The sequence below is a fragment of the Gekko japonicus genome, unplaced genomic scaffold, assembly GCF_001447785.1.
Source record: "Gekko japonicus isolate JY-2015 unplaced genomic scaffold, Gekko_japonicus_V1.1 scaffold599, whole genome shotgun sequence".
Classification (NCBI taxonomy): domain Eukaryota; kingdom Metazoa; phylum Chordata; class Lepidosauria; order Squamata; family Gekkonidae; genus Gekko; species Gekko japonicus.
Genome location: NW_015172571.1, coordinates 901,503 through 927,993, shown reverse-complemented (window position 1 = coordinate 927,993; position 26,491 = coordinate 901,503). Strand labels below are relative to the sequence as shown.

Below are 26,491 nucleotides of genomic sequence, written 5' to 3'. Positions count from 1 at the left end.
GTCCTGAAGAGCGGTGGTTTTCTTTTTTTCCCTTCAAGGCAAGCTGCAGACAGACATACGTTTATATTAGTTCACTGGGAAAACGTATATTTCGTACTGGCACAAGGTGGCTAACAATACAGTTTTAAGAGTGACTCATGGCTTCAATAAAGTGATCCTTCCTATAAGTGTTTACGTTGATTGCTGTGGGACCTGACACAGAGTTTCAACAGTTTTACCTGTCTCTGCACCTTCATGAAACAATAACATATGGGATAAAACATCACAGGTTCAGTTTACCCAACAGAGTTTCACCTGTTTTACCTGTCTCTGCACTTTCGTGCGAGAGCCCTCAAAAACGAAACTTTTGTGAAACAATAGGTTTGCCAATGCATCTGAAACCTCCAGTCCAGGGTTGCAACCAGCTGAGGCATATGTATCTTCCGAAAAAAGCGTGCCAGCCCTGAGATGAATTCAAAAGTGTACATCTATGCCCTGTGGTGCTCAGTGTCTTCCTCTGCTTCTGTCTTCAAGGTACTTCTTCTTTTCGTCCGGAAAAGAAGCAAGCAATTTTACCCAGGCACAGAGAAATTTTTCCATTCAGTTGTTGGAGTGGGAAGCAACTGAGCTGCAGGTGGGTAAGCTGGCATTAGGGGGTGGTAGTGTTCATCCATGTGTTCATGGGGGGGGCATACAAGGGGAGGTGATGGTGGTGGAAAGTGCCGTCAAGTCAGAGCAGACTTATGGCAACCTTTTAGGGTTTTCAAGGCAAGAGACATTCAGAGGTGGTTTGCTGTTGTCTGCCTCTGTGTCCAGACCTTGGACTTCCTTGATGGTCTCCCATCCAAATAGTAACCAGGGCCGACCCTGCTTAGCTTCCACAATCTGCCCAGATTGGGCTAGCCTGGATTGTCCACGTCAGGGCATGTGGGCAGGAAAGATGGCATTTTTCAGGGATGATGCAAAGGCATCTTCTCTACTTAATAGTTGCATGGCACATTCACAGATTCCCTTGGGTGAGGCTGTGCTTCCACTTACCATAGTGCCCAGATGTCCCTCACTATATATTCCAGGGTCCCAGGGGGAGGTGTGTGCATGGTATCCAAAGGGGAGGTTTTTTTCCTGCCCCTGCTATACAGGTTTCCCCAGTGCAGCACTTTCCCTATGGAAACGGGCAGCCTTTCACTGGCACCTTTGCTTGAGGATGCCGTTGGGCTGGTGGTTAACTCTCCCCCCTCCACCTAGTCACGTCTAGTGTCTGGAACAAGATGCGTGTTCTCTTACTGTGTCTCAGAGTCCATGAACCTTGTCCTGAGGCAGGCCTCTCTTGGCACACTGCACCTCTTCATCTGCGCAAGGGTCCTGCCTTGGGTTAAGAACATAAGAGATGCCAATGTTGGATCAGGCCAATGGCCCATCCAGTCCAACACTCTGTATCACACAGTGGCCAGAAATACCAGTGCCATCAGGAGGTCCAGCAGTGGGGCCAGGACATTAGAAGCCCTCCCACTGTTGACCCCCCCCCCAAGCACCAAGAAGACAGAGCATCACTTGCCCCAGAGCCCCTAGCTATACCTTGTGGCTAATAGCCACTGATGGACCTCTGCTCCATATGCTTATCTAATTCCCTTTTGAAGCCGTCCATGCTTGTAGCACCCACCACTTCCTGTGGCAGTGAATTCCATGTGTTAATCACTCTTTGGGTGAAGAAGTACTTCCTTTTATCTGTTCTAACCCGACCGCTCAGCAATTTCATGGAGTGCCCACGGGTTCTTGTATTGTGAGAAAGGGAGAAAAGTACCTCTTTCTCTACCTGCTCTTTCCCATGCATAATCTTATAAACCTCAATCATGTCACCCCTCAGTCGTCGTTTCTCCAAGCTAAAGAGCCCTAAGCGCTTTAACCTTTCCTCATAGGGAAAGTGTTCCAACCCTTTTATCATTCGAGTTGCCCTTTTCTGCACTTTTTCCAAAGCTATAATATCCTTTTTAAGGTATGGTGACCAGAATTGCACACAGTATTCCAAATGAGGTCGCACCATTGATTTATATAGCGGCATTATGATATTGGCTGATCTGTTTTCAGTACCCTTCCTAATAATCCCCAGCATAGCATTGGCCTTCTTTATTGCAGTCACACACTGTCTCGACATTTTCAGTGAGTTATCTACTACAACTCCAAGATCTCTCTCTTGATCAGTGTCTGCCAGTTCAGACCCCATCAACGTGTATTTATATTTAGGATTTTTGGCTCCAATGTGCATCACCTTGCACTTGGCCACATTGAACCCCATTTGCCATGTTGACGCCCACTCGCCCATCCTTGACAGATCCCTTTGGAGTGCCTCACAATCCTCACTGGTTTTCACCACCCTGAACAACTTTGTATCATCTGCAAATTTAGCCACTTCACTGCTTACTCCCAACTCCAAATCATTAATGAACAAGTTAAAAAGCAGTGGACCAAGTACTGATCCCTGCAGTACCCCACTGCTTACCACCCTCCACTGAGAGAACTGCCCATTTATACTCACTCTCTGTTTTCTATTAATTAGCCAGTTTTTGATCCATAAAAGGATCAAATGCGGACTTGTCCTTTTATCCCATGATTTTTGAGCTTACTTAGGAGCCTTTGATGAGGAAGTCAAGGTAAACAATATCTATTGGATCCCCCTTGTCCAATTTCTTCATGACGCAAATTTAACAAAGAGGATGCGGCTGTTATGTGACTAAACAGTAAGCAATCACACAGCAAAAAAATAAAAAAATAAGCAAAGCTGTGTGCAACAGAAGGTGCTGAGAGTAGCAGAAGCTAACGAATACAATATTGTAGTATATATAAGGATATGAATGAGAATATTAAATCATGAATAACAAAGCCATCAAATACAACAAGCACAAGACTAATACATAGATGCTAAGAAGCATAAGTAGATCGAGCAGGTAAATAGTCCGATGAGTTGATACGAAGGTTCCGGATATTAATAACTTCGTTTCAAAATTCTTCTTCAGCTAAGACTATTACAAGTTATCGCAGGTATAATTTTCAATACAACCAGGATATACACACCAGAAGGACATCCCTCAGAAGAATCTGCAGTTTATGTAAATGGGCAACCAGTCATAAACCGAAGAAACCTTAGAAGAAAATATTAACACCAATTCCTACTGCTGGTTTTCCTCCTTATATATATATATTACAGTATTGTATTTATTAGCTTCTGCTACTCTCCACATCTTTTATTGTGCACAGCCTTGCTTAGTTTTTGCTGTTACGTGACTGGCATGAGGCCCATCATAATAATGACTGGTCTGTGTGCATCTTACTGGTGAGCACAATTTATCTCCATGTACGGCGTGCCGTGAAAGGGGGAAACCGGATGCACTTGAGGATGCCTTTGGGGTTGGGGACTGTAGACCCACTCTCTAACGTTGATGAACCCAGCGTTCTGCAAATTAAGCTTGCTCAGGCCCATAGCTATGGTGGGGCACCGCCCCGTCGAATGTGAGTTACACCCTACGACAGCTGCTGCCCCATCAACCCAAAATTTCTGGCTACGGGGCTGAGCTTGCTTCTGTCTGTGCAGCCTTATCTTTGTAGCCCCTCCCCCCAACTTGCATATTATGGGCTACACTAGAGCAGTGGTCTTCAGCTTGTGAATCGGGACTCTTAAGTTGCAGAGCCCAGCCTGCTGGGTTGTGCTCTTTCTGCTGCTTTTTGCAGGGGGCTGCTGCTAGTACGCGTGCATGGAGAGCAAGGGTGCCACGCCTCCTGCTTTTCTTTGCACGCATGCTGAGAGGAGCAGGCAGATGGTGAAGTGAGGTCCCTGAATGATGGAGAGCATGGCCTCCTGGGCTTGTTTCTCCTCTACTGTAGGCCTTCTGGCTTTTTCTACAAAATGACCCCTGCCTCTACTGTAGGCCTTCTGGTGCGTGGTTTGTGCTTCCTGTCCTTGGTTCTCTTGATCTCTGCTTACGGTCCTGGCCTTGACACTGTTGGGGTCGTAACTCTGGCTCCCTTTCTTCCTGTCATGTGATGCAGCTTTTGGGTGATGGAAAGGTTGAAGAACACTGCACGAGAGTGTGGTCATGTTGGGAACTGGCTGTTTTTATGAGTAGAGCTCCAGTGCATCTCATACATACTAGTCTTCTCACATTAAATGTGGATACCAATTTCCATTCCTAAGCGATCACAACCTGGATTCGAACAAGGGAAGCCAAGGGAGAGGCAAAATGACAAGATCTTTGGTCTTCCCTCTTAGCCTGCTGTGTCTGTTGCCTTGTATCACCATGTGGTGCAAGGAAAGAAAGGAGAAGACGTTTTGGGGATCGTCCGGCAGCCACTAAACTACATTGATCAGACGCTTACCAAGAAGAACACTCCTTACCTTAATGGGGTAAGTCAAGTCCTCTTTGTGGCAGGATGGGCACTACTACCCAGAGCTTGGTGGTGTTACGAGGTATGTCCAATAACTTTGACTCTGAGGTCTTAGTACTCTTTGGCAAAATTGACTTTAGCTGTCTTATCAAACCTAGGCTGGACTTTCTACTGTATCTAGTTTTGCATGACTCTAATCCAGGTTGAGTAAGGGGGAAGAACACAGCCAGATGCCCTGTATATGTTTAAGTTGCTGTCCTGGGAAAGTTGTCCTAGCCAGGATCACAGATAAGAACATGAGACCAGTTCTCAGTTCTGCATCAGACCAGTGGTTCATGTAGTCCAGCATTCTATCTCACGTTATCAATTTCTGTGCCAAAGGGCAGTCTTTGAGATGTCTCATTTTCTTTAGCTTTCCAAAGTTCGGTTTTTAGCCAATCCAATCTTGATATAATGTCTGTTTGTTCCACTTCAGGCATTTTTGGAAAGGATTTAATTAAGTCCCCTTCAATTGAATTTTCCAAATAAGAGCAGCCTCTGTTGTTATCAATGTCCATAGGTGTTCCAGTTGAGTTACTTTTAAAGTGCATGTCAACACTTGGAGATGGTGACTTATGGACATAAGCCCTTTTGTCAGTCACTGTAGATCTTGTATGCTTTTCTTTAGGAAGTAAGGGAGTGATGGTGGTATTAACAAAAACCCTAGTTGGTAGAATTCCTTTTGACGACAAATAGCTCCTATGTTTCAGAATCAGTGTAGGCATTTTGGGGGTCTTGAAGATCAGTAGTAATCTCTGTGCATAGTATGAACTAGGTAGTACTTCTAATGAGGTTAAGTCAACTGCAGCAATATACTCTGGAAAAAGGGATCTCAGATGAAAAGCAGCCTGTTTTACAGACTTCCAATTAGGCATCATACCCTTGTAGTGGGTCACTGTAATACAGACCTTGTGAGCTTGTAAAGTCAAGTTGTAAAGTCTCTTGCTACTAGATAGCTTTTGTCCTGTGCTGTCATCTTTTAGAGTGGTTTTGTTGTTCAGTTGCACAGTCGAGTCCGACTCTTCGCAACCCCATGGACCAGCTCCCGCCAGGCCTTCCGGTCTTCCGTCGTCCTCAACTTCATGTTCGTTGCATCTATGACACTGTCTAACCATCTCATCCTTTGCCGTCCCCGTCTTCTTTGACCTTCAATCTTTCCAAGCATCAGGGTCTTCTCCAGTGAGTGCTCCCTTCTCATTTGGTGGCCAAAGTATTTGAGCTTCAGTTTCATTATCTGGCCTTCCAGGGAACAGTCAGGGTTGATTTCTTTTAGGATTGACTGATTTGATCTTCTTGCAGTCCAAGGGACTCTCAAGAGTCTTCTCCAGCACCATAGTTCAAAAGAATCTATTCTTCGGCGCTCGGCCTTCCTTATAGTCCAACTCTCACAGCCATACATGACTACTGGGAATACCATTGCTTTGACCATGCGGACTTTTGTTGGCAGGGTGGTGCCTGTGTGCAAAACATCAACTGCATTGCCAGCTGCATTTGGAAATATTGCTGGACTCATTAATTTAGCTATCACTTTAGTAATCCCTTCAAGGTTGCTTCTTATTCCACGTAACGCCTCAAATATACATTTGACTGCCTCCGCAGTTAACATACATAAGTCATTCCCTAAGTTGTCAGGCAGCCCTGCTTTCATAGATACTTGTTGTATCACTTGGGCATCCGCATTACACTCTGAAGTAGTAGCTGAGTCGGGAGGAGTGTCCGAGGTATACTCCAGAGTAACAGCTTGATCAAGAGGAGCATATCTGTTTGATGTAGGAATATTAAAAACTAGGGTTTCCCTGGTCTCCTTGGTTACGAAGTAATCCTTTATCTTCTTCTGTTGACTTGCTGGAAGAGTAGTTATATCTTCTATATCTCGAGCTCTCTTGCTTCCTTTTGTTAAGTCCATCCTACTTGAGAGTAAGCTACAGGGGTATGTTTCTTTAAAGTCAAATAGCTGTTGTAGCTGTTGTATTGTTGTTGTATTCTTACAAGCTGTTATATCGTTAAAAAAAATTCGCAGTTGCGATTGAGGCAGTTGAAGCAGAGAAAAAAAAGAAAAGGCTAGGGTGTCTGAGAAACTCTATTCAAATGTTTTTCCCCGTTCTAGCTGCTGTTTCTCGTAAAACACTTCCCAGGCTTATCTCAACAGTAAAACTCGGTGCCTGTAGGAGTGAGATTAGAATTCAAACGTTCAGGGGCAGCCAGCCCAGATAATATGCTCAGCAATAACTAACGGTGGTAAATTACAAAGACATAAGAAGCAAAATTGGGAGTAAATAAGAAATAATGTGCGGAGCGCTGTTAATCAGTGCTGCAACCTCGGCGCCATCTTGAAAGGTCCACATTCTATCTCACATAGTGGCCGACTAGTCACTGTGGAGGGCCAACAACGGGGTATAGAGGCCGAGGCCCTCCCCTGATGTTGCTCCTGGCCTCAGTTAAAACTGGTATAATATGCCTTTGTTAACACCCGGATAAGGCTATTGTAAGATGCAAGTATGTGGGGCTCTCTTTGAAGATGATTAGAGAACCTGATCTGCTTCAGAGAGCTTAACAGGTACTTACCGCAATGACCGCATAACACCAATTTTGTACCAGTTACGTTAGCTCCCAGTTTGTTTCCAGGCACGATTTACAGTGCTCCTACAAAGTCCTACATGGCTTAGGGGTCAGAGTAAGCCTCCACTCTCCTGGAGGGTTATTGCTTCACTACAGGCAACCTCCTTTTTCAGAAGGTTGGTTAGCCTGGGGCCACAGACGGGACTCTTCTTGGTGGCTGCGCCTAGATTGTGCGACTCTCTCCCTCCCCCAGAAAGTGCACTTATCTTTGCAAAGTTAAGGACTAGAAACTTCCTTGCTGACAAAACGGTTCTTTGGATGCTGAATGTTGTGCATTCGGCAGTGGATTCCCAGAAAATACAGTTTGAGTACAGGATGTTTTATGGCAGAAGGCTGCACTGATTCTTTCTGTCTCTATAATTATAGTATTTCTAAGTAACTTCCGGCAAACAGGCTATCTGTTAAAAACACAGAGTCAGATCCTGTCTGAATTCCATGTATAGAAGCATGACACCTCCCCTTCCTGCTGTGGTCAGAAATGCCCCCCGTGCTTCTCCTGGGGGACGAGGGACCCCCCCCCAAAGCAACATGAAGGGAGTTTTGAAGGGTTGCTAGCATCGCTTTGCCCCTTTCCCTTGGTATCCAAGCCATATTGTTACAATACATTTGCAGCAAGACGTCATTGAACCGAAACAGTTACTGCTATCGAGCTTTCTCGTATTTTAATATTGAGTTTAATTTGATACTGCTGTCACTGAAAAGAAACCCTTCCTTTTGGAAGTGCACTGAAACTGTACAATACCTATTCAGGGTGTCTCTCCTGTGCAGATAGGTGGGAATCAATTGCCTTTGATCTTTTAAATCCAGGATGCCGAGTCAACAGTTGACATTGTCTTCTGGGGAGCCCTCTTCCCTCTGTTACAGGATGGAACCGTATTGCCAGGTGAGAGCTGCTGTCCAAGTCACATTGTATTGTGTGCTGTCAAGTTGGAACGGACTCCTGGCGACCCCAGGACCATAGGGTTTTCGAAGCAAGAGGTGAGCAGAGGTGGTTTCCCATTGCCTTTCTCTGCGTAGCAACACCAGTCGTCCTTGGTGGTCTTGCGTTCAAGTACTTCTTCTTATTATTATTATTAGAATTATTATCGTATGGCAATGTGTGCATTATAGCCTGGAGATCCTAAGATTGTCTGGCAGACTGGAGTTTAAGCTTTTTTAGCGTTATGCACCACTAGGTGGTGAGCTGGACTTGTTTTCAAGTACTTATTATTATTATTATTATCGTATGGCAATGTGTGCATTATAGCCTGGAGATCCTAAGATTGTCTGGCAGACTGGAGTTTAAGCTTTTTTTTAGCTATGCACCACTAGGTGGTGCGCTGGACTTGTTTTTAAAGCAAGAGACGTTTCAGAGGTGGATTCCCTTTGCCTGCCTCTGCGTCATGTCCCTGGTATTCCTTCTAGGTCATCCTTCCTCATACTAGCCAAGGCTGACCCTGCTTAGCTTCCAAGATCGGATGGGATCGGGCTGGCCTGGGCCATCCAGGTCAGGATCATCTCAAGTACTGACAGTGGCCCACCACGTTTAGCTTCTGAGATCAGATGCGACCAGGCTAGCCTGGGCCATACAAGTTACACGAGTGTAGTTTTTTGGTGTGTGGGAATCCCCTTTAAGAAGACAAAACAACAACTTTTATCTACCAATTGACAACAGGCTTAGGTCAGAACATAAAATGAACCATGCTGGATCAGACCAAAGGCTTGTCAAGTAGTTCTGTTCACACCGTTCACACAGCTGCCCCCAGGAAGGCCTCAAGCCGGATGGCTGCAGCAGCATCCTCCCACTGTGCTTCCCGGCAACAGATTTAAAGAGACTGTCGCGGTTTTTGTGCAGACTCTGGCACTGTTTTGTCCCCCCCCCCTCCAGTGACTCCCACCACTCTGGGTAAAATCCAGCCCCCTTCTCTCTAACATGGTTGCCTGAAGCCAGCCTTGTAATTGGGTTGTTCGCTAGCATGCCAAGGAGACAGGCGGTAAGGACTTGTGGAGACTCTCTGGTGTCTAATAAGACTTTATTTCTACAAGGCACAAACTTGGGGTACTGCAAAAGCCAGGATCTAGGTGCATTAAGGAAAATAAACAAGAAGACAGGCTCTCTCACTGAAGTACTCGCAATCAATGTTCCCTCTAAGCTGTGGAGTCGTGTGAGCAAAAATTCTACTTTGTGAGCTACTGGCACTAAAGTTGTGAGCGAACACTTTGGCTCCTGCATAAATTAGTTTGCTCTGGAGCCCTCTTTCCTGAGCCAAGACAAAAATGTGTGAGCCGGAGGCTAAAAAACTGTGAGCTAGCTCACACTAACTCAGCTTAGAGGGAACACTGCTCGCAATCTGTGTTGCATCTGATCTGGGTAGATGCAGGATGTCCCGGTGCATCTGCATCCCTCCTTCGCGTTGTTCCCCTCTTGTCATCCTTCATGGCAAAAACATGCTCCCCAGAGTTGCCAGCCAAGAAGGAAAACCCAGAAGGAAGCTCCCGACAAAGGAACAACTCACCTTTTCAGACTCCGCGCCCACATGTGCCCTGGGGTCTTCAGCCAATCTGGGTGCGAAGCCTTGGGTCTCCAGCCCGCCAAACCTGCACCCTCCAGTAAGGAGGTGTTTACACATCAAAAGGGCTGGCCTGTTCTCTCTCCTAGCTGGAAAGGATGCCCTGTTCTGCCAAAGGGCATCTTTCCCCCTTCCTAGCCATGAAGATGCCTGGACCTCTTTCCGTCATCATAGCTGTCAAGTCATGTCCTGTCCCACCTCGCCTCTCATCTCACTACAGAAGCACACTTTGTCTGGTACCGGAGGGAGTAGATGCCCATTATGACTAGTAGCGATTGATAGCCCTGTCCGCCATGATGTTGTCCACTGCCCTTTTAAAGCCTCCCAAGTCACAGAATCATAGAAGTGACCTCCAGGGTCATCTAGTCCAACCCCCTGCACGATGCAGGAAATTCACGACTACCTCCCCCCCGGAACCCCCAGTGACCCCTGTTCTATGCCCAAAAGATGGCCAAAAAATCCTCCGGGATCCAAAAGAAGGGAAGGGTTTCTTTTCAGTGACAGTAGTATCAAATTAGAACCGTCAGGATCCATCACCACATCCTGTGGCAGTGAGTTCCATAATTTAACTGTGCACTCCTGACTCTCCCGCCATTCAGCTTCAGCGGCAGGTCCGTAGCCAGGATTTTGTGGCTTGTTGAGCAGTTTTTTTTTCTGGTGGGGCTGACGTTCTCAGTGCAGGGACGGGAAACCATTTAGCCAATAGAAAGCTGTTACCAGGACAGATCTCTAAATTGCAAGCTGTCAACCACTTTAGATGACCGTTCTCAGCCACTGCAAGTTAATCACTTCTGCCTGCCTAAGCAACAGTTCTGAGAACAAGCTGGCAGGTGGGGGTGATGACTTCGTTAGTCAAGAAAGCTAACACAGGCAGAAAAACTCTCTCAAAGGACACACAGAAGGGATCATAGAGGTCACCTACTCCAACCCCCTTGCTCAGTGCAGGGATTAGTCAACTACAGCACCCCACTCTGCTTAAAGGAGCACACATCTTTAAAAAAATGTTTTTAAATGATTGAAGAAAGCATTTGCAGGAGAAATTCTTGTGGGGCTGTGTCTTTAAGAAAGGGTGTGGCGCCCCCAAAAGCCCCACCGTAGCTACGGGCCTGCTCAGCGGATGATGCCAGATTCGAAGCAGCCTCTGCTGGGGCAGCCTCTCACATCCCCACTCCTTGGTTGGAATCTGCCACTCTGCTCAGCTAACTGCGGAGGCTGTTCCATCCAAAGAAGACTGGAGGGCCCCAGCGTGTTAACTCACAGTTCATACACTGGGGAAGCCGGTTCTGTGTATTATGCCCATCTTTATTGCATTGATTTCTGATACTGTAATCTGCCTTGCATCTCTACAAGAAAGGTACACCATAGAGTAAGTAAGTCTTTCTTTTGTGGCTGCCGACTTGAGAGCCAGTTGGGTGTAGTGGCTAAGAGTGCGGACTCTAATCTGGGAGAACCGGGTTTGACTCCCCACTCCTCCACATGCGTGTGCGGGTGTGACCTTGGGCCAGCCATAGGTTCTTTCAGAGCTGTTCTCCCAAGGGCAGTTCTCAAGAGAGCTCTCTCAGCCCCACCTACCTCACAGGGTGTCTGTTGCGGGGAGGGGAAGGGAAAGGAGATTGTAAGCCGCTCTGAGACTCCTTCGGGTATTAAAGGGTGGGTTATAAATCCAATCCCCCCTTCTTTCTTATGCCCAGTATAGAAGGCGTAGGGGTGACTGGAAATTTACTGTTGCAGGCCAATATCATTCCTTGGGGGCGAATCCTTTAGCATCTAGCTGTCTCCTGAGGATTCTTTGTGTATCTGCCTTGGAATCCCTGCCTCTTTAGAGAAGAAGAAGAAGAGATTGGATTTATACCCCACCCTTTACTTGGAGTCTCAGAGCAGCTTACAAACTCCTTTCCCTTCCCCTCCCCACAACAGACACCCTGTGAGGTGGGTGGGGCTGAGAGAACTCTGACACAAACTGCTCTTTTTCAAGAACAGCTGTGCCAGAGCTTGTGACTGACCCAAGGTCACATCAGCAGGTGCAAGTGGAGGAGTGGGGAATCAAACCTGGTTCTCCCAGATTAGAGTCCGCACACTTAACCACTACACCAAACTGGCTCCGAAGAGGATTCTGAAGCAAGTTCTGGGGTGTATCAGTGGCTGATGTGGGTGACTGATTAGGCCTATTCAGCCTGGGTGATTCACCCTCACTTGAATGACAGGGTGACCTAATTCTTCCTTGAGCATAGGAGAAGTGGGGAAGCTCAATGTCATTAGTCATGTTCTCACTGATAAGTTTCCAGGGATTCCCTAGAACACAGTCCGGAAACCTCCCTGGGTGATTCTGTGTGATACTTTGCCTTACCGAGAGTAGCCTTCTGCTAGGCAGCTGGTTCTGGGGCAGTGGCAGGGGAGACTAGCATGCCTTGACTGTGGTGGGTTCCTTGGTTCTTGCCCATGAACTGAATCGGCCATTCACCAAAGCAGTGGAGCTGTGGCTTGATGGCAGAGCTTGTGTCTCGCATGCGGAAGGTTCCAGGTTCAGTCCCTGGCATATCCAGTTAAAATGAGCAAGTGGCGTGAAAGACGTCTACCTGAGACCCCCAGTAGCCACTGCCAGTCAGAGTGGGCAATACTGAAAGAACAAAGGACTAAGGCAGCTACATGTGTGTCATCTGAAGACGGGGTTTGTTTGTCTGTTTGTTTGGAAGAGCCCTCAAGCATCTGTACCATGGTGTGTGTTTTTTCCCCTTGGGGACTGGGTTGTGGTCTCTTTGAATTTTGAAGATGACCTGAAAGTCCTGAGGAACTGGTTCCAGAACATGAGCCTGAAGGAGCACTGCAAGAAGACTGTCGAAACTGTGTGGACACGCAAAGGAGTACAGGAGCTGAAGGCCCACCTGCAGAAGCAGTCTGGTCCCTCCCTGGCCTTTGAGAAGCCTGCTACAGATGAGCCGAAGGTATTGTTTCCCCCTTTCTCTGTGAGGCCCACGGCCTGGTTTATACAAGCAACAAGTGGAGGTTGTAATCAATGTTCCCTCTAAGCTGTGGAGTCTTGTGAGCAAAAATTCTACTCTGTGAGCTACTGGCATGAAATTTGTGAGTGAGCGATTTAGCTACTGCATAAATTAGTTGGCCCTGGAGTCATCCTTTCTGAGCAAAGACAAAAATCTGTGAGCTGGAGGCTGAAAAACTGTGAGCTAGCTCACACTAACTCAGCTTAAAGGGAACACTGGTTGTAATACGGATGTCAGACTGCCCCACCTCAGGTGCGTGCTGCACAATTGAATGCTTCCCCCCCCCTTTAAAAAAAAAATACTCTGTGAGCTACTGGCATGAAATTTGTGAGTGAGCGATTTAGCTACTGCATAAATTAGTTGGCCCTGGAGTCATCCTTTCTGAGCAAAGACAAAAATCTGTGAGCTGGAGGCTGAAAAACTGTGAGCTAGCTCACACTAACTCAGCTTAAAGGGAACACTGGTTGTAATATGGATGTCAGACTGCCCCACCTCGGGTGCGTGCTGCACAATTGAATGCTTCCCCCCCCTCTTTAAAATTTTTTTTAGCACATATACAAAATTAGCAGATTAAGGAGGAGGTTATATATGCAGGAAGTATTTATTATTTATTTATCAAATTTGTACCCCGCCCTCTCCACAACGCAGGCTGAGGGTGGCTTCCAGGTAACATAAATACAGAATAAAACATACATAATTAAAACACAACTAAAATTAGTACAATACAAAGTGCTGGCAGCGGTTAAAAATTCAATTAGATGGAATGCTTTCAAGTGAATCTCCAACAGTACTAGAGGTTCTTCTGCTCGTCGGCTCTCATGGCAGCTGCTTGATGGTAAAATTATGGGCCGGGTGCTACAGTGGCGGTGGCCCCTAATTAAATGCCTGGTGGAAGAGCTCCGTCTTGCAGGCCCTGCAGAACTGAGAAAGGTACCGCAGGGCTCTGATCTCCTCCGGGAGCTCGTTCCACCAGGTAGGGGCCGCCATCGAGAAGGCCCCATTCCTAGTAGCAGCTAGCCTGGCCTCCCTCGGGCCAGGGAGGGTCAATCGATTTTGAGACCCAGACCGTAGTGCTCTCTGGGGTAAATACGGGGAAAGGCAGTCCCGTAGGTATGTTGGACCCCGGCCATATAGGGCTTTAAAGGTAAGAACCAACACCTTGAAGCGGATTCGGTATGCTATCGGCAGCCAGTGCAGTGTCCTTAGCACAGGCTGGATGTGCTCCCGTCTAGAGAGACCGCAACAAAGGCAGCCCCATGTAGAGAGCGTTACAGTAGTCTGGTCTCGAGGTGACCATTGCGTGGATCACTGTAGTCAGGTCGGCATGGTTGAGGAAGGGAACCAACTGCCTAATCAGCCTAAGATGATAAAAGGCCGACTTGGCAGTGGCCACTACTTGGGCCTCTGTGGTAAGGGAGGGATCCAAGAGCACTCCCAAACTCCGAACCTCCAGCGCTGGGACCAATGAAGCCCCCCCAAAGGTCGGGAGAGGGATCCTCGCCCCTGAACCGCCTCGACCTAGGCACAGGACCTCCGTCTTCGCTGGATTCAGCTTCAGCCGACTCAGTCTAAGCCAACCAGCCACGGCCTGCAATGCCCAGTCCAGGTCTTCTGGTCCGGAGTCCGACCGGCCGCCTAACATCAGATAGATGTAGAGTTTTGTGGATGTGGAGGGATGTTGTTTCCCCCCATCTGCTTTCCAGTGTGGTATAATCCAAGCACAGTGTTTCCCACCTTGTCTGGTGGTTGTATAAACTAGGCCTGTGTGCGCATGAGCTCCGTATCATTTTAATATGAATCTCCCATTCATCTTTACTGTGAAATGGTTTGATATTAGACCACTCATTCTGGTCAAGGAAACTTGTTTCTTCTTCCCCACCCCCAAACTGAGGCTACTCTAGCCACCTTGAGTCTAAGGAGATCAGGTGGGATATAAATGTTTTAAATAAAAAAAGGCCAAGCCAGGGTTTCTGAGTACTGAAGAAATCAAAGTGTTGAGTAAATCTTTTATTATTATTATTTCCTGATCCCGATGTGTTTCGCCTATGGCTTCGTCCAGGGATCCATTGTAGCAAAAGTGTCCAGTCTCACCTTGAGCATATGATAGGTCCTCTGACGAAGCCATAGGCGAAACGCATAAAGCCATAGGTGTCGTCTTCTGCTGAGATCTGAATCAACGACTGAAGTGCGGCTCATTCTCTTAGCCGCTTATACTTTATTTGAAGATTTGTATGCCTTCTCTGCAGAGACCTGCTCGAGGCGGCTCACAGATAAAACGATACAATGAAGCCATACGAGCTAGAGCATAAAACAACATTCATCAGCCTAAAATACTGTTCATCAAACAACCCTCAGGCTAAAAACAGAATATAACACGGCTATAACAAAAAAAAATAGAACCCTTCAGTTAAAAGCTTTTTATGAGGTAAATATGTCTGTGCCACAGAGAAAGGGGGGAGGGGCCCTGCCTTATCACCTCAAGGGGCATAGTGAAGCCTCAGCGTGCCCAGGAGCTACAGAAACATTTTATTTTTATCCTGCTGTTTCTCAGAAAAGCTCAGGGTGGCATATGTTGTCCTCCCCTCTTCCACTTCATTCTCACTACAGCTTTGTGATGAATAAAACTGTGTTGTTGGCAAGCAGAAAAAGGCCAGCATCAACCCAACTCCCATCCTATATAAAGGCTGGCTCACTGATTGTATTGTTAAAGTGTATGCAGGGTCATAATGAAGCAGTAATGCCTCCTCAGAAGAAAGACAGTGTGGTGTAGTGGTTAGGGTGTTGGGCTACAGCCTGGGAGAGCCCAGATTCAAAACCCCACTTTGCCATGAAGTGTGGTGGGTGACCTTGGGCCAGTATTCTCTTGGCTTTTGTTCCCCCTCCTCAGGTAGGTTAGACTAAGACAGGGGAAGGAGTGGTCTGGCCTTGAAACTTAGAGCATTCTGGATGAAGAGACCTTTTTTTGTAAACCTTTAATTTGTGTTCACAGTCTTATCCTGGCAACTCAGGCGTAGAGTTTCTGCTTTTCTTTGGCATTGCTAACAATAGATGAAGAGGTAAATCTGTGCCTGAACACTTGTAGATACTTAACATCAGTTAGACCTTTTATGCAGGAGGAAGGCTGCCTTCTCTCCCTTGGGTGCAGATGGCCTCTCCAACAGTGAGCTTGGTTCAGTATGTAAAACTACACTGCAATGTAAAGAGATGCCCTGAAGACAGCAGTAATGACTGTCCTGGTGGACCATGCTGCATTCTGGGTCAGCATGAAGAACCCTAGAGTACACATGTGGCTTGTGGGTGTCCAGTGCCTAAAATCTGGAAAAAGCTCTGTCTGGAGTAGGTTTTAGACATCTGTTTTTGACCATCTTTCTAGGAGGAGGAACCTCTTCAGCGCCTGTCTGAGGAGGAAATTGCAGCGGTCGCTGAAGTCTGGAGCAGAGGGACAGCTGCCCTTCCCAAGCCTTGGAAGCCGCAGCAGCCCGTGTACGTACCTTGCAAATGTTTTAGTGGAAACAATATGGGGGCACTGAAAATAAGCAAGAGCTGAGCTACATTTTGCACGAGGCCATTTTTACAATGTTTTGTTCCAAACAGTACAATGCAATTCCTGACTCCATAATTTTACTCTGGGCTCTTCCACATTCACATTTTTGTCACTTGTGTATCCCTGTAGCTTCGGGTTTTGGGTTTTTTTGCTTTTATGCACATGTTTTGCTCCTCTAGTGGTTGATTCAGCGTCACATCAATGTATGTCCAGCATAAAAACCTGCAGCTTAAATCAGCAGGGAGATATGCCACATATATATCAATGTAATATTGAATCGACCACTAGAGGGAGCAAACGTGGACAGAAAAAGTGGGGGGGAACAACCAAAGCTGTAGGGAGACATATGCAAGGAAAATGAGAATGTAGAATGGCCTTCTCATTACCGCATTTCCTTTTGTTCCTTAAGAAGCAACATCCACTTTGCTGTAGCATAGATGTACTCTCTACTGAAAAAGAGTCCATATTCTGTGCTAAGCAAAATTGTACTTTCAAAATGACTTTTGGAAATCTCAGGCATTTAAAAAGATATAGACATGCTTTGAGAATGCAGTGACCTCAGACCCATCTTCATGCGTCCCCATGTTTGTTTGTTTTAGCTTAATTTTTCATACAGTTGCTTAGATACAAGAAATTTGGGTGGTTTGGTAGGTTGGGCAAAATCTGTGTTGTCAGTTGTCGTGCAGAAACTCACATCCTTTACGTGGATGTTTCTGTTAAGATAGATTCAGGTGGGTAGCCATGTTGGTTTGAAGCAACAGAACAAAGTTTGAGTCCAGTGGCATCTTAACCTTGAATGAAACTTTGTTGGTCTTAAAGGTGCCACTGGACTCAGACTTTGTTCTGTGGATGTTTCTGTGAAAATGCTTGAAAGTTTTTGCACAAAACCTAACAATCAAAAAAGAAAAGCCTTTGGAAAATCAGACTTTGTGTAATTGCCAGAAACGACACATGCTGACCTGTCTTAATCACATATCGTTGTGGGCACCATAGCTGCCTCAAGGGTTGGGGGCCTGGAACTTTTAACTACCAAAGAGCAAAAGTATTCCGGAATTCTGGGCAAGAGACCAACAAAGAGCCCGTGGAAGAAAGCCCATCTGCATTACTGAAACTATACGGATTAATAATACCAATAATTTTGATGTGGTGTTTTATAATCCATGAAGATCCCACATCCAAACACTGGTTATTAGGAGTCCTCTGTTAGGCAGTGGCGCACACAAGGTCTCACAATAAGCAGTAAATATACCCAAGTGCACCCTGTGTGATTGTTTTAGAGCACTGCCATAAATCTGTGATTGGCTCACATTCGGATGACTGGCAACAGTTCATCTGATCCACCATTGGCTTCTCTTATGTTCTTATGTTCTCTATCTATAAAACAAGCCCTCTAGCTTGTTTTATAGATTTCCCTTTAGCTCCATCACATATTCCTTAATCTAGCATCCCACCTACCTCTCCAGTACACCTTAATTAAAGTATTTTCTGTTTTAAAAGTACTGTATGGAGTTGCCTTTTGTCCCCTTGGAGTCCAGCTGGTTTCTCTTTATGCCAGAGCACAACTCACCCTCTGTACAGATCCGGGTTTGTTCACGTCTCTTCTCTCCCAGGGTGCCCGTGGAAGGCATGAGGAATGTGCTGATCACTAGCGCGCTGCCCTATGTGAACAACGTGCCCCACCTTGGGAACATCATTGGTTGTGTCCTCAGTGCAGACACCTTTGCTAGGTAAGGTGCTAATGTCTCTTTTACCTGTTGACAGCATGCTAGGTCAGGAGCATAGTTCAGTATGTTTTGGGCTCTGCAGTGCTTTCTTAGTTTTGCCCGTGTCTCTCCTTGGCAGGGTACATCCAGCAGTCGCGGGGGACCGGGGGGGGAAGAGCTGAGTTGGTCATGGTAAACAGAGGATTTATTCTGTCCCACAGTGTGTTAAATATTAAGGATGCTCTGACCCCACCAGAGCTGTCCTTCTACTTGTGATTGTGGAGGCTGTGAGTGGATCTTTCAGCTACCTAGGTTAGCAAGCAAATCGGAAGCAGAAAAAAAAAAATTCAAAACTTGCACTTGGCAGAATTCCAGTGTGTGCAAAGGGGGATAGATCTGTTTTATATTAAAAAGTCTCTCTTGAATTTTGCAACTTAGGTTTTACACGAGTCTGAATGTAATTCACTGCCACAGAAAGTGGTGGCAGCTAGAAACATAGACAGCTTCAAGAGGGGAGAGGATAAGCCTATGGAGCAGAGGTCCATCAGGGGCTGTTAGCACCAAGGTGTCGATGGAACACTCTGTCTGGGGAAGTGATGCTCTCTATTCTTGTTGCCTGGGGGGCCACTGTGGGAGGGCTTCTGGAGTTCTGGCCCTGCTGGTGGACCTCCTGAGGGCACCTGGGTTTTGGCCACTGTGTGACACAGACTGTTGGACTGGATGGGCCATTGGCCTGATCCAACACGGCTTCTCTTATGTTCTTAATTAATAATAATAATACCTTTCGATTTATTGATCGCTCATCCTGCAGAGCTGCTGGCTCTGAGCGATTTACAGTTACACAAGTTTTCCCAAGGGACTAACAATATTTCATAGGGTAAGGGAGGACAACATATAATTCTTTAAATCACACACTTTTGCAGCCGACGGGGATTTTGTTCAGCTGTAAGCTTCAGGTGTGTTCCGGACGGCATTCACTTTCGGCGTGGCTAGATGACGTCAGTTCTTCCCAGACTGCTTTTTGAGTCGTAGTGCCGCACTGCCATCGCCTGGCCGGATTGGCTCATCACAGGCTTCTTAATGCCGAAGAGGTCTTTTTTCCAGGCTTCCGAGCTGGACCTTCCGTTTTTTGCTCTGATTGGTAGGGTTCCCAATGTGGTGCCCATAGGCACCATAGTACCTGCAGACACCTATCCTGGTGCCTGCCAAGTGTTTTGAGAAAGTGGCCAGAGCCAGGTGGGGCTTTTGCCATTGGAGATCTGGTTGGCTGTGCAGATTTTTTTTTAAGTTGCCACAACAGCAGCTGCCATCACAGCAGAGGGATCTTCGCTGTATGACTGAACACAAGCTTTATGCTAGACAATATTTTAAAAGAATATGTTCTTTTTAAAAGGCAGCCCGTTAAACATTCCTTCTGCCTGCAATGTTGACGTTATCGTTCGAGTCACGCGTGACCTCACTCCCTGAGACTTTGCCGTTGGCCCCGCCTTTTGTGGCAGCCATTTTGTGGTTGTGTCCACCATCCCGTGCCAGAATCCCAAAGGTGCCCAGAGGCTCAGAAAGATGGGGGAGGGGTCTCTTCCTCAACACTTGCTGCTGGAGATCCTTTAAATGGAGATGCCGAGAACGTACTGTGAGTGGCCTGAAGGCGGCTCAAACGTAAAATATTACCAAGGCATACGATAAAACATCCATTGAGCAAATCTCCTACCTGAACAACATTCATTATTGCTAAAATCTCAAGAGCCTGACTCACCTGTGGCTTATAAAGTACCGTGCTGTCCGATGGGTTGGCGAAAAGCCATTGACTGGAACTGCTTTCCATGTTTGCCTAAAGCCCAATAGAGTAGATATTCCAGTGACCTCCTCTGATCAACCGTTCTGTGGCAGAGACGCTCTGTGACCAAGCTACAGAGGCCTTTAAGATTTACTTGCTCAGGAGCTGTGAAGCGAAGCGCAATCAGTGCGTTGGTTCCTCTCTGTGGCTCAAATGAAACCTCCAGTCCTCGCCGGTAGCCACGGGTGCGCTGCCTCGTTTGCTTAAAGCACTGCTATTTCTTTCCCAGGTACAGCCGGCTGCGCAACTGGAACACGCTGTACTTGTGCGGCACCGATGAATACGGCACTGCCACAGAGACAAAGGCCATGGAGGAGGGGCTGAGCCCCCAGCAGATCTGTGACAAGTACCACGTCGTCCATGCCCAGATCTACCAGTGGTTCAACATCTCCTTCGACTACTTTGGACGCACCACGACGCCCCAGCAGACCAGGTGAGTAAACTGCTAGTCGGAAGCACACGCTAGCCTAGGGGAAAGGAAGTGGGGAAATGCTCCCTCCCTTCCCCTGCTTTTCTGGTCCTTATGTCATCTTACCTTAGAACTGCAGTAAGGCTGGCGGTTGTGCCCATTTTACAGATGGCTGGAAAGACTGAATGACTTGCCTTCTGTGGTCACAGGAACTTTGGACACCTCTCTTCAAGCCCCTATGATTTTTAAAAAATCGATTAGCTTTTTCAGAAATTGGGCATTCAAGGCAAGGTAGAGTTCTTATTAGCGTTGTGTTTAGCGCAGGCTTGTACACACCCATTCTTCTTACCGACTGTGATGACTAAGAACCTCCTTCCGGCAGATTTAGAGGGTAACCGTGTTGGTCTGCAGTAGAGCAGTCAGATTTTACTCCGGTAGCGCCTTAAGAGACCAACACGTTTTTTGGAGTATGAGTTTTTTGAGAGCTAAAGCTCCATATCTAATGAAGGGAGCTTTGACTCTCGGGAAGCTCATGCCCCTGAAAATCTTGCTGGTCTCTAAGGTGCTGCTAGATTCGAATCTAGCTGCTCTCCGGGCAAGAGTGCTCGCTCAGCCTGCTTTAAACTCCGAACGCCACTCACACTGCAGCTGTCCTGAAAGAACCTATTGGAGACCCAGGATTCCTCAGCAGCACTCGGAGTGCAAGGCAAGCCACAGTCTCCTTCCAGCACAGTGTACGCTGACTGTCTGCCAAGTTCTTTTCTTTCTTTTTTTGGGGGGGATATTTTGTGTGCTTGTGTGCCTGGAAGCCATGGTGACTTCTGGCAACCCCTATTGGAGCTTGGACGCAGAGGTGGCTTGCTATTGCCTGCCTCTGTGTCCTGGCCCTGGTATTCCTTGGAGGTCTCCCTTCCAAGTGCTGCTTAGCTTCTGAGATCTGAGAAGATCAGGCTAGCTTGGGCCACCCAAGTCAGGGCACAAAGGTGTTAGGCATAAATAAACACAGGTACAGCCCTGGCTGCCACTGCGCCAACAAAAAGCTAATGCCTAACCTTCTCCTCTCTCGTGTCTTAGGATAGCCCAGGGCATCTTCCAGCAGCTGCTGGAGCACAATTACCTGCTGACGGAGACAGTGGACCAGCTCAAGTGTGAGCACTGTGACCGGTTCCTGGCTGACCGCTTTGTGGAAGGTGTCTGCCCTTTCTGCAACTATGAAGAAGCCCGTGGGGACCAGTGTGACAAATGTGGGAAATTAATCAATGCCACTGAACTGAAGGTACTGCTGTCTCTGCAGCCGTGGACACCTAAGTCTCTATTTTTCTCTTTCCCATCTTCAGAGTGTACTAAATTTGTTAGGCTTTAAGATGCCGCTGGGCTCCTGTTTCCATCTTGCATTCCTTACGTCCCCCAGAATACCAGTGAAACCCGGGCTGTCAGTTCCACCTATACCAAAACACATTACATTAGATCTCCCCTCTCTTGGTGATGGAAAGTGCTGGTCTCAGACGACTTCTGGTGACCCTGTAGGGTTTTCCGGGTGAGAGAGGTTTAGGGGTGGTCTGCCGTTACCTGCCTCTGCGTAGCAACCCTGAAACCTCCTTGGTGGTCTCCCATCCGAGTACTCACCAGGGCCGACCCTGCTTAGCTTCTGAGATCTGATGAGATTGGGCTAGCCTGGGCCATCCATGGGAGGGCCCCCATCCTACCTACAGCGACTACCTACATGTCCACGGCCAAGGCTAGCCCAGTATCATCAGATCTCAGAGGTTAAACAGGGCTGGACCTTGGTGCTTGGAGGGGTCAACAGTGGGAGGGCTTCTAGTGTCCTGGCCCCACTGGTGGACCTCCTGATGGCACCTGGTATTTCTGGCCACTGTGTGATACAGAGTGTTGGACTGGATGGGCCTTTGGCCTGATCCAACATTGGCGTCTCTTATGTTCTTATGACCTGGTTAGTGCTTGCATGGGAGTCCACCAAGGAGCTCCAGGGTTGCTACGCAGAGGCAGGCCATGGAAATTCCACCTCTGTTCATCTCTTGCCTTGAAAACCCTACAGGGTTGCCGTAAGTCAGCTGTGACCTGATGGCCCTTTACACACGTACATACAAATGCAAAAGCCTTTATCGGCATCTATCAGGTTATCCATACGGACAGTACACAAATATAGAGGTAGCAAAGATAATTTGAGTATAAACGGTTAAGCAATTTTCAATCGGTCCTTGGTTACCAAACTTAAAAACAGGGCTACTTTTTCAGTTATTTCAGGTAGCAGGTTGTTAAGAAGACGGTACACCATCAAGGTGTCCGAATGGCTCAGCAAACTGAGTAAAATTAGATTAAAAGATTAGAATGTATATCAGCGTACTGGGAACGATAAAGAAGGATATAGGGAACCGAGCCAACGGATTCTAAGTTGCAAGCACAAAGTCTTGCAGCATATGGGATCTGTTATATCTGCCATAAGTGACTGCAGATGGAGCAGCATTGCACCTAGCAAGCCAAATGCTCTGTGCATTTGTGGAGCATGAAGGGCAAATAAATAGGGTGCTGGTCGGCTGGTAATTAGAGGGGTTTCAAAGTTCAGGGGGAGCAGGATTATTATTTTTTTGCCGAACTGGCTAACTTTTGAAGTTCGATGTCAAGAGTTGCTTTGCAGAGGCAGGCCACGGCAAACCCACCTCTCTCTCGCCTTGAAAACCCTACAGGGTTGCCGTAAGTCAGCTGTGAGATGATGGCACTTTCCACATGCAGACATGAGCTCACCATCTTCCAGGGTGCCACCCATCACACCCAACCGTTTATACCTTGGCTTTTCTCCCCAATGTGGACCCAGAGGCACTTACAACATCATTCTCCCTCCTCTCTTTCATACTAACGTTACTCAGCATTTCTGCAATACTTGGAATTATTTACACCATCTATTTATGTTATTTGTACCCCAAATTTCTCCCCAGTGGGGACCCAAAGTGGCTTACCTTGTTCTCCTCTCCTCAAGCTTATCCTCACCACAACCCTGTGAGGTAGGCTAGGCCTGAGAGTGCAAGACTGACCCAGAGCCTCACCCAACAGTCTTCCGTGGCAGAGGATTTGAACCTGGGTCGGACACTCTAACCGTGACACCACACATTCCGAGGTGCTTCATGTACGTTCCTCAGGGTTTGAGCTGAGTGCACCATGGACTTTCCTTCTCTGTCCCCTTCCAGTGTGGCGTAGTGGTTAAGAGTGGCAGACTTGAATCTGGAGAACCATGTTTGATTCCCCATCCCCCCTCCGCATGAAGCCAGCTGGGTGGCCTTGGGGCAGTCACCGTTCTCTCAGAGCTCTCTCAGCCCTGCCTACCTCACAGGGTGTCTGTTGTGGGGAGAGGAAGGGAAGGCGATTGTAAGCTGCTCCGAGACTCCTTCAGGTAGTGAAAAGCAGGGTATAAAACCAAACTCTTCTTCTTCTTCCATCAGAAACCTCTGTGCAAAGTCTGTCAGAGGACTCCAGTGGTGAAGCCCTCCCAGCACCTCTTCCTGGACCTGCCCAGGGTGAGTCTCTGTGTGAATAAGGGTGTGAACAACACGGATCACCTGTCATTGTTAACCAGGGGCGGCAAACTCTGGACCGTGCCACTTGGTACCTCATTCACTCTTTGGTTTCCCTGCCCCCCCCCACCAGCTTGAAGACCGCCTGGAGAAGTGGCTGACCTTGTCCCAGTCCACTGGGGACTGGACCCCCAACGCCAAGTTCATCAGCCGTGCCTGGATCCGCGATGGGCTCAAGCCTCGTTGCATTACGCGTGACCTGAAGTGGGGCACACCAGTCCCGTTGGATGGGTTCCATGACAAGGTGAGCAGGGAGGGGGAGTTGAGAGGCACGGAGGAAGGAAGGAAGGAAGGAAGGAAGGAAGGAAGGAAGAAGGAAGGAAGGAAGGAAGGAGAATCAACAAATTCCTGAAAGCAGGAAGTGTTAAGCGCAGGTCACAGCTGATTTATAGTGACCCCGAAAAGGGGCTTTTTCAAGGCAAGTGAGAAGCAGAGGTGGTTTGCCATGGCCTTCCTCTGCAGAGTCTGCCTTGGCAGTCTCCCATCCAAGCACTGTCCCTGCTTAGCTTCCCAGATCCATGCCACACAAGTATATGAAGAATCCTGGACAACTGGCGGGGGTGGGGGGTGGCTGGCTCAGGTGAGGGGGGGGAGAGAGAAGGCAAGACAGAGCTTCCACAGGCAGAGCAGGGTGCTGTATGATCTTTCAGGCCATCTACCAGGTTGTGATATCTCTGAGCCTGCCCTCCTGTTCCCCATTAAGCTCAATGGGGATTAGAAAACATTTACACGATCAGTGTTCGCATGTCAGCATTTGCATTTGCTCACCTTCCTTCAGTGCTCTCCTTTCCCACTGCCCCCTTGCCAGTTCTCTTCTCCATCATGTCTTTTCTAGAACCTTCCTCACGCCCCCTGAGTAAACAAGTTGTAGACCTCAGTGTCTTCAGAATGTTTCCACTCAGTTTATACTGAATTCCCCGAAATCTGATCCCTGAAATCTGATCAGCTGAACAACTCCCGCTATATGTAAAAGATAAGAACAGAAGAGAAGCCAATGCTGGATCAGGCCAATGGCCCATCCAGTCCAACACTCTCTGTCACACAGTGGCCAAAAATACCAGGTGTGAATGCGAAATATATAATCCCTTAGGAAAATGGTTCCCCATGATAGAAAAAATAACCTTTGATAACTTTAATTGGGAAAGCATCAATAAAGCTAGATATAAAATAATGATTTACAGTTGACAAGTTATAAGTTTATCACTCTGTATTCCGAAAGAATGTAAGTTGTTATGAGATAGAAACCTTATAGTATTCTTTTTTTTTTCTTCTCTAAGTGAAGCAACCTATATTTGTGTATTATAATGTTGAATTCTGTATTCCTTTTGAAAAAGAATAAAAATTGTTTGGGGGAAAAATACCAGGTGCCATCAGGAGGTCCAGCAGTGGGGCCAGGACACTAGAAGCCCTCCCACTGTTGCCCCCCCCCCAGCACCAAGAATACAGTGCATCCCTTGCCCCAGACTGAGAGTGACTGAAACAGATGGTGAAGGGGGTAGGGCTGTGAAAGGGAGCAGGAGAGTAAAGAAGAAAGAAGACATCAGAAAGTGATAAATAAAAGACTGACAGGAAGTGAGAAACTGAGGGTGTGAGCAAAAGCAGGAAAAAAAGTGAAGGAGAGAAGAGGAAAAATAGCCATGACTTTTTTTTGGGGGGGGGTGCAAAAATTATGATGGCAACTGTAATGATTTCATGTTTTAGTGTGTCTGTTTCTTTAAATGTTTAATTTGACTGCAGTAATGTAAGGAGAGTGATAGAGGGAGATGAGTGTGATGTGATTGGCTGATGACAGAGAATGTGGGAGGAGGGGTGTCTCTGAGGTGCTTCTGTGTTTTTGGAGAGACGAGTGTGGAGAATTTTTGAGTTTAGCCTGTATGGCAGAAGAAGCAGTTTGAGTCTGTCCTGTGTGGCTAAGACAAACAGTTTAGCCTGTGTAACTAAGAGAGGCAGAGTTTAGCCTGACTGGCTAAGGCTGTCGGAGTTGAGTTTTGGTGTTTCGAGAGACAGTGTGTGACGCCAAGCTTTATCAGTTATATTTATAAGTTCCTTTCTTCAACAACAGTTCAAAAATACCCAGAAACCTATTTTATTCTTTTATAAATAAACCATTATTTGTTTAAACTTAACCCAGCAGTCAGAACAGTCGTCCTTCCTCAGGGCCACATAGTCCTCTGAAGTGCCCAGACACAGAGTCATTCTACCATAATAGATTGGGTATTTTTAATTCCTGGTGGCAGCAGTAATCTACCAAGTTTATGTGAACATAGAGTGTTTTAAAAGGAAAAACAGTGTCCCCAGTAAGGAGGACATCACAGCAACATTACGACTTGTTATGTGCTTGAAGTTCAGTGGTTCCCCTCCAGCCATCTGTGGTTCCTGGGCTGGGAAAAGCTGTTGATCTAGATGGCCAGGCAGCCAATTCCTTGAATCTAGACTTCAGTCTGGTCTCAGCAAAGGTCAGTGGAGCACCGCTCCTCCACGCAGCCGGGCTTCTGTTAGCACGCCTGCAGAGATGCTTTCGCAAGTGGCTTCCGAGTTTACATAGTGTGGGGTTAGAGAGTGTGGGGTTTACGTGGCTCACGCTGGGGAGTTCCTTTGCACAGTGACTTTCTCGGCTTCCCCAGAAAATGCTGGCTTTTCATGCAGCGGGGCATTTGACAGTGCGATTCTCTGTCTGCCAGATTTGGGGGTGGGTGGGTGTATATATTTATTTTAATCTGTTCCGAAAACATAGACCCTCTTCCCTTCCGTTAAACAAGTGCTGGAGGGAAGTACAGATATCATTTCACCAAATGGTTGTTCCCATTTGCTAAGAGGAGAGGAATACGGGGGGGGGGGGGTGGGGGAGA

At 47.2% G+C, this 26,491-nt stretch overlaps 1 protein-coding gene across 1 annotated transcript in view; it reads left to right on the top strand.

Annotated features, from left to right (window-relative positions):
• The window catches only part of MARS (methionyl-tRNA synthetase), a 48,740-nt gene that overhangs the window by 4,870 nt on the left and 17,379 nt on the right, over positions 1-26,491 (top strand). The window contains 10 exon segments of the mRNA XM_015421358.1: positions 514-613; positions 4,241-4,375; positions 7,822-7,897; positions 12,333-12,505; positions 15,936-16,045; positions 17,717-17,833; positions 19,876-20,079; positions 21,130-21,331; positions 23,511-23,585; positions 23,716-23,886. Of these exon segments, the coding sequence (XP_015276844.1) occupies positions 514-613; positions 4,241-4,375; positions 7,822-7,897; positions 12,333-12,505; positions 15,936-16,045; positions 17,717-17,833; positions 19,876-20,079; positions 21,130-21,331; positions 23,511-23,585; positions 23,716-23,886 (1,363 nt within the window).